We start from the raw sequence: 9,639 nt of genomic DNA, 5'->3' as shown, positions 1-9,639 counted from the left end.
TATATTTTTGACCCAAGAGAAAATATAGTAATTTGTTAGAGTAAAAAGAGATTTCCTAAATTTCACTTAATTTTAAAAATGATCTTAATTTACTCAATATATGAAAATCACTTAAATAATGACAACAGATATTTTTGTAGCCAATTAGGAACTAGATCCTAGTTTCCTAAAACTGCAAATTCCGGCGGTCACCATTTAACTTAAAAATTTTCCAGTGTTCGCGTTGTCCCGCCTTTTTCGGTGCGCCAAGCCCACACCATTGTTGATTTGGGCCCACCGTAAGATCGGACGGCCACTGGCCCACCGCAAAATCCGACTACTGTGGGCCCACCTCCAACCCCCCTCCCCACGCCCCGGGGCCTCTCTCTCTCTCTCTCTCTCCTTATATGGCGCAGGACCAAAGCGAGTGATTTTCGTGAGTAGTCCTTGCCTTTGTTGTTCGTCTTCCGTTTCATCAACCCGAGAGGAACAATGGGTCGGAAGCCGAAAGGGGCAAAGCTCGCCGAACGGGCGGCGAATACTGTAAACGTCGACTCCAATGCTGCTGTGCGTATTCACTCTGGACCTCTTCTTTTTCGTCTTGGCTGCTTTATCATTTCTTGCCTGTTTCTGTGCTAGATAGATATCATGTGTGTTTGAAGAGGGTTTTTTTTTTTTCTGTTCCGCCAGTAAAAGGGAGATTGTGGTTCGGTTTGTTGATGCACTGCTTTTCTCTCTGTTTTCACTCGTATGCTTAGTGTGTTTAATCTCAACTGAGGTTTTCTGGTTTCGATTCTAACGGGAGTTAGCGTATTCGCATGATTTGGGTACTGATTTAGTTGTTTCTTGGCCAAATCAGTGAGTATGTTCAGTAAAGCACATATATTGCGTGTTTGTGACCTACTGGCTTCCTTTTTCTCAAATGTAAATTCATTCAAAAGTTTTATGTTCTTGCAAATAATCTTTGTTCCTTTTTGTCATTAGAGTGAAAATTGGGTATGAATTTCTATGTTTCGGTTGGTTTGTGAATTTTGAATTCCACCTGGTCCTTGTGGATCTGTGGGGATTGGCTCTATGTTGGGGTTTGTGGGTCTGATCTGGCCTGGGGGGTTTATTTGCAAGTAGGTTTTGTGGAGTTTATTCTTTTGTTAGGGTCAGTTTTGCCAATGTTGGTTTGTGGGGTTCCTTCAAGGTCCTTGTGGCAATATTTTATGGATTTTTTAATAGAAGTACTATAATTTTAGAACTTGTTTTAAGAAAAATAATACAGTTTTCAAATGTTTATAAGAATATTATCAGAAAAATCCTAGTCTGCATCACAGCTGAAACAATTAAGCGAGTAAAACTCGCTTCAAAGCAAAAACTGCAAAGCACTTCAGCACTGAGTTGCACACTGAAGTGCAAACGACTAGAGGGATGAATACATTTTTTTTTTTTAATTTTCTTTTTCTTTCAGAAAACAATCTATATCTAGCCATAAGTCATTAGTGATCCTTCACAAATCAAGAGACTCTATCACTACATCACACTTCAGAGAGTTTCCAAACCAAGAATAGATGAAGATCGAGTGGTTTAACTATTGACGAAGACGTGCGCGATCTGATTGATAGGCCCAACTGATCTTGATGTTTCGGTTGTAAACTCATTTTAATTGAAAAGAAGCAGGAATAGGATAAAACAATTATACTACATTGTTTAGGCTTAAAAAAATTACAAAAATATTTGATATAAATAATATAAAAGATGGTGGGAAAAAGGCTTGATATGTTGTTCTTGTTATAATATAAAAGATATATTTTATTCCATGTTAAAGTGCCTCATTAGGCTTTTTATGTTGGGGAATTTTTTAAGTGATGCCCCATTAGGCTAGCTATATTCGGGTATGTTTTAAATAATGTCACATTAGATTTATTATTTTGGGCCATTCTCTAATGACTCATTAAATTTATTTTATGGGCAATTTTTTTGAGTTGTGGCTCAAAATGGCACTTTAAAGGGCACTTTTCAATAAATGTCCTAAAAAAGGTGCCCCAATAAGACATTTTGTTGTAGTGTATATTGAGTGGATTTATCTTGATAAGTATGTGATAATAGTTATTTTCTTAAAGCTTTATGTATGAAATATGAATCAAATTTTGGTCTTGCTTTCACTAACTATGTTATGTCACCCTCAAAGGGGAAGACTCAAGCAATCATTAGGCGGTCTGGACGTCTTAAGAATCTATCTCCTCCTGGTCAAGGACAGGAAATAGAGCGTGCTGCAGAAGAGATAAATCTTTGTGAAAGTGAAAAAGAAGATGAACCACATGTTGGGGAAAGCCCCCCTGCATCAGCTCCCTCTGAATGGAGCACAGAAGAGAAAATTAGTTACCTTATGCAATCAGTAGAAGAATTGAAGTCAAAGGTATCGAATGAATTAGCACTATCATTATTAATTTTTTTAATTATAGTTTTCTAGTTTCAAACACTGGTATTTTATCTTGTTTAATTTGTACCACTTCTCACAAAATGTTTGAGCAGGCTGCCAACAGACAGTTCCAAAGTGACAACCCCGTTTCTGATCTCAAATATAAAAGCATGTATATTAGTGCACAGAAGAAGGTATGTATATTTCTTCGGTGCCTTCTTGTTTTCCCCTTCGAAAGTCGTGTGTATCCATTTCATTTTTCTTTTGTTATTTGCAGATTGAAGCCTTGACAAACGAGAATTATGAGCTTTCTAAGAAGTTGGATGTTGCTCTTGGGAAAATTGAGGCGGTACTATTTCATCTTCCACTATCTCTAAGTCATTTTTTTCCAGCCTATAATAAAAGGAAAATGCTATTGGTACACCTTTGTGTACACCTTGGGCTACATAAAGGTGTACCAATGACAAAAAAGTCCCTCATGAGACTTGTGAGGCGCATGTGAGGCGATGGGTATTTTGGTCATAATACCCCCTTATATAGCTCAAAATGTACAAATGTGATGTACATCTAGCATGATTCTAAAAGGAAAATAACTCTCTCTAACAAGAGGTGGAATTATTTACTAGTAGAATGTTCATCTTGCTTGTTAAAAAGTCAATGAAGAGCGTTTAATGGAATAGATCATTTGTTAGTTTAGCGATATGGCTTGTTTGGATATTTGCTCAAGTTATTTAAAATATAATTTCTTACCTGCCTCTTGAATGATTAATTAACTCATCCACTGTATAATGGTCATTGAAATAGTGTATGCAAAAGTTTCATCCTTGTGATTTTGTCATCCTTTTGCTTTTCCTTCTTTTTGAAGTTTGTCTACTAGTTCTTATTGTTCCTATCCTAAATGATTGAGTTGGATCAGAACATTGAGTACATACAGAGTTAATGTTTTATCCTCTGACCGTGTCAAATTTTGCCTTGTGATTTTGTCATCCTTTTGCTTTTCCTTCTTTTTGAAGTTTGTCTACTAGTTCTTATTGTTCCTATCCTAAATGATTGAGTTGGATCGGAACATTGAGTACATAGAGAGTTAATGTTTTATCCTCTGAGCGTGTCAAATTTTGCCTATCTTTTTGTCAAGTTTTGTCTTCATGTTTCCTTTGCTTCTTCAAGATTAGTAGGATTAATTGGTTGAGCAAGAATAACTTGAAATCCCCCACACACTCTCTTTCGAAGCTAAATGGTGCTTTCTGAACACAAGATACTAGCAAAGCATCTTTTTTTATGTTTTGTTACGGGTTACACAAAGCACAATTTCATCCCGTTCTGTATTCAACTTGTTGCAGTATGTCGAAGCAAAATGCTTTTGTTCAGAGATGCTGGAGAAACTGAAGGACATGTTCTTCTCGATTTCAACTTGGGCAAAAGCTAATGAAACTGCACGAACTCTTCTTACAGCTCATCATAACGTTGATGCTGATGGACCAAAACCAAGTAAGAGAAAGAAGCGTGCGGTTGGTGCTGGTGGATCTAACCCCTCTGTTAAGAGTCCCCGGAAGGGGAGGAAACGCCCCAGAAGAAACAAAGATAACTGAAAGTTTTGGGCTGTGTACAGCGAAACAGATCTCTATGGGTATATTTTGTATCTTGCTAGTAGTTCTTGTAGAGGGCAGTTCTTGTGGACTGACTAGTAGTCATCTCTGATCCGCATTTAGCTATTAACTTTCAGAACTAGCTTGGCTTACTTGAATTTGTGTGATACCCAAAGTTCGTTTTGGGCTCAGTGTCTTAGCTGCTTAAACCTTTAACAGTAGGCAATATTGTGGTGAAATGGCAGATCCTATTAATGTTACTCCTACTTGCATGGGTTGATGAGTTTGATGTGAGGATGGATGGCTTAAATACCACGGTTGCCGAGTTAGAATTAAGGCTAGATATGTACGTTTGTTGAAGATGGCTCTTATAAAAGAACAATTCATTTATTAAATGAGGATCATATCGAGGGCACCAAAAATTTTCACCTGAAGATCAAGTCGACGATTTCAAATTTACAATTGGACAAAGACCCAAGTTCAGCAGAAACCTTCTAAGTACCGCTGCGTTCTTCGTCAAAGCACAAACCCCCTGGTGGTGTTTGCTTATCTTTTTTGCCACCAGCATTTGCATTATCCTCTTCTTCTGGTAGTAGCGGCGGTGGCGAAAACTCGTAGCTCAATTCTCTTATCACATCATCATAAGATGCAGAGAATTCTTCGGAAGTAATCTGGTGGTACTCAACGAGCTGGCGGAGGCATTGATTCTCCCTTGTTAAGTTTGCATTCTCAGTTGCCAATCTTGATTTCTCAGCAAGCAGCGCCTCCAACTGAAGCCTCACCTACCCAAACATGAAGTTTCGCAGGTTAGAGAAAATCTCCTAGGTCATGTTTGGAACAAAGAGAAAAAAAAAAAAAAAAAATGACCCGATTATGATAGGAGTCATGAATGATGAGACCCCATCAATTATGTCTCATATTCAGAAGATATATTAAACAGAAGAGACAATAGTACATCCAATAAAAAAGCATCACATTCATCATTAGCTATGACTCTTAATATTATTTAAATTAAAAAAAAAAAGCCTCTTAGTGATAATTTTGTATAATTTACCAGATCATCTTCCTCGGGTTGAATTCCGCTGGAGAATCCATGGCGGAGCCTCCTATTCTCCTCCTCAAGAAGAGCGCACCTGTCTTGCATAAAACTCAAATCGGATTTGAATGCTTTCAGTTCTCTTGCAAGTGAAGCCGCTTTTGTCGCCATGGAAATGGCGACCTGCAAATGAAGACGACAACAATACCAATTAACACAGAGCTAACATCTGGCATTTCCAATCAGCATTGAGACAGAATGATGAAGAAAACCAACATTTTTGGCCTTCTTGAGCTTCCCCTCTTCCTCGTTTCGGTTTCTCTGATTCTGCTTCTCTGAGTTATGTCCTTGTTCATCAGATTCAGAACACTCTTGAACCTCCACCTTCCTCTTCAGTCCTCTCTGTTCTTCTTTGTTTTCTTCAGGTTCTTCTTCCTCTATGCTCTTGGCTGTCTCCATTGCACACTGATATATTTCAGTCATTGTGGGTGGCCTTGCAAGATCTCTTGCTCCCTGAAGAAACAGAGCAGCATGTAATTAAATGCGTTCAGTGTTCGGTTAAGATGCAATTTTTACGAGCTCTTTAGATCAACTTGGATCTGAATTTTTTCCTGTTGTGAAACTGATAATTCAATTCAACCCATCTAAATTGGTTGTTTTGTATAAAGAAAATCTTAAGCAATTAACCCAATCGAAAACCCAGAAAATTTTGAACAGAACGGACGAAATTAATCTGTTTTTACCTGGAGAGCATTGTCCAGGTTCTTAGAAAGCTGAGACAAAGAGTAGGCAACAGAATCAAACCCTTTGAGCAAAAGCAAAGAGTCCTCCCTGATCCGCTTTGCGCCGTCAGATTCTCCAGAATTCTACAACAATTAGTTTCGAAATCAACCCCTTAATCCATAGTCAAAATGGGAAAAAAAAATGGATTCAAAAACGAAGGACGAGACGAGGCAAGGCTACCAGTTGGGCAGGGAAAGACGGATCAAAAGGCTTGCGATTCTCGAGAAGAGAGTCGACTCGGCTCTGCAGAGCGCTCCAGAAATGCCGATCTGATGCAGGGCTGAAGCTGGGACTCTTTGATTCCTGCAATCAAAATTCAAAACCTTAAGCAACTCCACGAACATTAAATAATCGGAACTTTCTAACAAGAGAACCATAACTTAAACACGAACCTTGTTGAGGTTATCGGGAGTGGGCGATTCCACTGCAGCTGCCATTTTTGGAGAGAGAGAGAGAGAGGAGCAACGGCTAGTTATGAGGAGCTTGGGAGAGGGGGGAGATTTAAATAGATGCGCGCATGTAGCTAACGTTCTTATTTATCTGATCTCGAAGTGAAGACTTTCTACCAATGCTTTTACAATAAAGAAAGGTTTCATAAATAAGGCAGGCCAATCCTCGTTCCTCACCAAACAAACAAACCGACGACCCAAACAAACAGTCCGCTAATACCACAGCTGCCAGCTGGATCCATGTCGGACTATCCAACCGGTCCAACAAATTTAAAAAATGTAATTGATTCACCGTAAATTACTAGAAGAAAATAAATGTTAAATTTTCTAAACAAAACATGTATGGGTAAGTTCCACTTATATTTCCTAAAGTTTGGGCCTTTAGTTTAGCTACCCTTTATGATTTATTTTTAGGTAAATTAATCCTTCTACTTTGCTTAAATTGTGAGAGCACCCCTTATGTTACTAATAATATTATATAAATTGTAATTAAGATAAAATTAAATTTAATCTATTTAATTAAAAAAGAAAAAGCAAGCAAAATAAAATAAATAAAAGATAAATGCTAGAAGTTGGAACTCATCTGAATTTCGCCACATAATGGGTTTCGATGTTGGTTCTAGGCATCGAAATAGTATTTTGCCATCGACTCCATCACTAGATTTTAGCCATTAATGATTCTGAAACATCACTCAACTCTGAACTATTGAAACAGTCAATTGTTGAAACCAAACCTAACAATGGTTTTGAGTTGGACCTTTCCAACACACAACGAGTTCAACGAGAAAGAGAAAAAAAAAATTGATGGCAGTGGTAATGGAAGGTTATATGGGTGGAGTTTAATAGCAAGATACTTGGAGTGATAAAATTGTACAGCAACAATATCAATAGCCAAGAGGAGGGGTGAATTGGATTATTCTAAAACTTGCTTGAAAATTTGAAATCTTTTTAATGAGAGATAAAAATGTAAAACAAATTAAGAATAAAGAAATGATTGAAAAGATAAATAAAACAAAGAACACAAACACAAATGAACACACGAATTTATAGTTATTCGACTTAAAAACAAGCTTAGTCTATTATCTTAATTTCTCATTAAAGATTTTGAAAACAATTCGCTAAAAGTACCCCCTACTTGATCTAAGTAAATCATCTAGTCCAAAGACAAGGTATACAATTCTCCTACACACAATGTAAGCCTCAAACTCTTGTTAGGAAATGCAATAAATATAAAAATAGATATTCCAAGAGTTTTACCTCTGAGCTGCACATTCTCTCAATAAAAGAAACAAGGCTTGAAGAAATATAACAATAAATACAATGCAAGTCTTTACAATTAATACAAGATGCTTGTGTTACTGATGTTAGAAAATAAAAATAAAATTTCAAAAATGCTTTTTGAGAGAGAGGCGAGAAATGAAATGATGGGCCCTGGAGAGGGGCATTTTGATAATTTGGATAGTGAGCGATCCGATGGGCCCTTAGGTTAGTGTCAAGAAATGAATTAATAAATTGCCGAATCAATGATAGGAAATGCCCTAGGACTTGGATATCTAGGAAATGGGGCAAGAGATTGTTGAGCATTTCGAAATGAGATTAATGATGTTGAAAGAAGTCAGATCGAGAATAGTTTCTGGTACAACTACGGTACAAGCTTAAATAATTGGTTGAACTGAATGTTCGCGAGGGGCAATCAGGAAATTACCGGTAAGTCAGAGGGGCCCGAAGGGTGGCCCGATTTTATAAATAAGTCAACCCTACAGTATTTTCAGGTTGAGATAAGGTCCTATGAAGGCACAGGGACGAAATCGATTTTAACGAGTAATGGCATATTATTATTTTTGAATAAATTAAGATTCTATGTAGCTTGATGTAATTAATTAAGACTTTAGAGGGTCTAAATACGATTATTAAAATTCCCTAAGTGAAATTATGGAGAAAATAGAGGATTAATATGTAAATTATGTAATATGTACATATATATATATATATATATATATGTACGCGCATTGGATGCGCTGGAACAAGCCATCATAGTGGCCTTCTTGGATTCGAACAGAGCAAATGAAGCAGAGAGAGAAGAGGGATGGGGAGTCTCGGCCGAATCCAAAGCGAGAGAGAGAGAGAGATCGCGTGAGATCGGGAGCAAGAAAGGGATCGTCGGAGGCCGGAGTTGCTGCGGTGAGAGTGGAAGCCATGGCCGAGTGGTGAAGGTGATAACCGCAGCCATGCGGAAGCAGATGCAGGGGTACGGCAACGAAGGGCAGCCGATCAATGGCCGCGATGAGGGTGGCAAATGGTGGCGGTTGATGGCAAGTCGGATGCGGCCAAAAGCGGTGGCGGCTGAAGGCGAGCAGCAGCGGCCGGATTCGCATCAGCCATGGCCGAATCGGAGGCCTGCAGCGGCGGACCAACAATGGCGGTGGAGCGCGGGGATGCATGGAGGCGGCCATCCAGCGCTGCTCGGTTGTCGGTGGCAACGCTAGCAGGCGCGGCTATGGGCTGCAACGGTGGCCGGTTGCGAGGGTGCGCTTGCTCGGTGAAGAGGAAGAAGAAGGACCAGGAGCAAGCGCAGGAGAAGGAGCCGCGAGGAAGAAGATGCAAGAGAAGAAAAAAAAAACAAATAAAGAAATAAAAAAAAATAAAAAAAATGGAAAAAAAAATACTAGAAAATTCCAAAAAATGGGAGAAAATTTTGAAAAATATTTTAGGGCTCGAGAAGCGTGCCAGAGCTCAAAAATGGGGTTTTGAGCGTAATGTGACGTCCCATGAGACAACGTCGGTATGAGCGTTGGGTCGATTTTCTCCTCCTGATTTAATGAGGTAAAATAATTATTTCTTTCTAATTATTGGCATTATGTGAGATGATGTGATGTGAATTGTTGGCTAGATTAGACCCTTAGTTGGGGTTATTGGAAGTAGTTGATTAGTGGGTCTTTGCGGTGAATAGTAAAATATAGACCATGGTTTAATTTTGTTGTTGGGTTTGTGATTACATCTAGGGTCAACCGAGGAGACGGTGATCCTAGAAGAGTTTGAATGTTTGGTAATATGGTTAAATATATGTTGTGTATAGTGGTGTGTTGTACATGTTCTATAGATAGTCTAATGGAGTCATATGGCCATGGGAGAGATTAAATGCATGCTAGGGGCAATATGTGAGGTAAGTGCCTTGAACAAATAGGTTCAGAGAGCAGTGATGCCTCGTCATTCATGTATAATTATTTGTCATTGCATTGCATATATTATCTTGTTTATATTCATTTGTACCCTTACTGAGTCTTTATGACTCATGAGGTTTTACCTCGTGTTGTAGATGTTGCAAGCCCAGATGCAAGCAGGGATTATGTCGGGAGGTTGAAGTGGCGACTAGCGTTGTTGCCGTATTGTAAATTATAT

The 9,639-nt window shown here is 38.6% G+C and overlaps 2 protein-coding genes across 3 annotated transcripts; one reads left to right on the top strand and one right to left on the bottom strand.

Annotated features, from left to right (window-relative positions):
* Positions 1–381: 381 nt before the first annotated feature.
* LOC127813991 (uncharacterized) lies at positions 382–4,232 on the top strand. Of its 2 annotated transcripts, none has more exons than XM_052355191.1 (5): positions 382–546; positions 2,162–2,383; positions 2,500–2,580; positions 2,664–2,735; positions 3,727–4,232. In XM_052355191.1, the coding sequence occupies exons 1-5, from the start codon at positions 472–474 to the stop codon at positions 3,973–3,975; spliced, it is 699 nt and encodes a 232-aa protein (XP_052211151.1). In that variant the 5' UTR covers positions 382–471; the 3' UTR covers positions 3,976–4,232. The 2 variants fall into 2 exon arrangements, with proteins under 2 accessions (XP_052211151.1, XP_052211150.1); XM_052355190.1 differs by having other exon boundaries at positions 384–546; positions 2,156–2,383.
* A 106-nt stretch (positions 4,233–4,338) lies between these two features.
* LOC127813989 (uncharacterized) lies at positions 4,339–6,342 on the bottom strand. Its single transcript, XM_052355189.1, has 6 exons — positions 6,184–6,342; positions 5,972–6,094; positions 5,752–5,874; positions 5,285–5,521; positions 5,027–5,191; positions 4,339–4,754 (listed from the first exon to the last, which is right to left on the bottom strand). Exons 1-6 carry the CDS (start codon positions 6,226–6,228, stop codon positions 4,467–4,469), a joined length of 981 nt encoding a protein of 326 aa, XP_052211149.1. The 5' UTR covers positions 6,229–6,342; the 3' UTR covers positions 4,339–4,466.
* Positions 6,343–9,639: the final 3,297 nt, after the last annotated feature.

The sequence above is a fragment of the Diospyros lotus genome, chromosome 12 (assembly GCF_014633365.1).
Source record: "Diospyros lotus cultivar Yz01 chromosome 12, ASM1463336v1, whole genome shotgun sequence".
NCBI lineage: Eukaryota > Viridiplantae > Streptophyta > Magnoliopsida > Ericales > Ebenaceae > Diospyros > Diospyros lotus.
The sequence above is the reverse complement of the archived record's forward strand: the minus strand, read 5'-3'. Positions and strand labels throughout refer to the sequence as shown.

Coding starts and splice junctions, on each gene's coding strand:
- LOC127813989 (XM_052355189.1), bottom strand. CDS start 6,228: ATGGCAGCTGCAGTGGAATCGCCCACTCCCGATAACCTCAACAAG. Junction 6,095..6,183: donor CTCCCGATAACCTCAACAAG/GTTCGTGTTTAA, acceptor TTTTGATTGCAG/GAATCAAAGAGTCCCAGCTT. Junction 5,875..5,971: donor CGTCTTTCCCTGCCCAACTG/GTAGCCTTGCCT, acceptor TAATTGTTGTAG/AATTCTGGAGAATCTGACGG.
- LOC127813991 (XM_052355190.1), top strand. CDS start 472: ATGGGTCGGAAGCCGAAAGGGGCAAAGCTCGCCGAACGGGCGGCGAAT. Junction 547..2,155: donor ACGTCGACTCCAATGCTGCT/GTGCGTATTCAC, acceptor TCACCCTCAAAG/GGGAAGACTCAAGCAATCAT. Junction 2,736..3,726: donor CTCTTGGGAAAATTGAGGCG/GTACTATTTCAT, acceptor AACTTGTTGCAG/TATGTCGAAGCAAAATGCTT.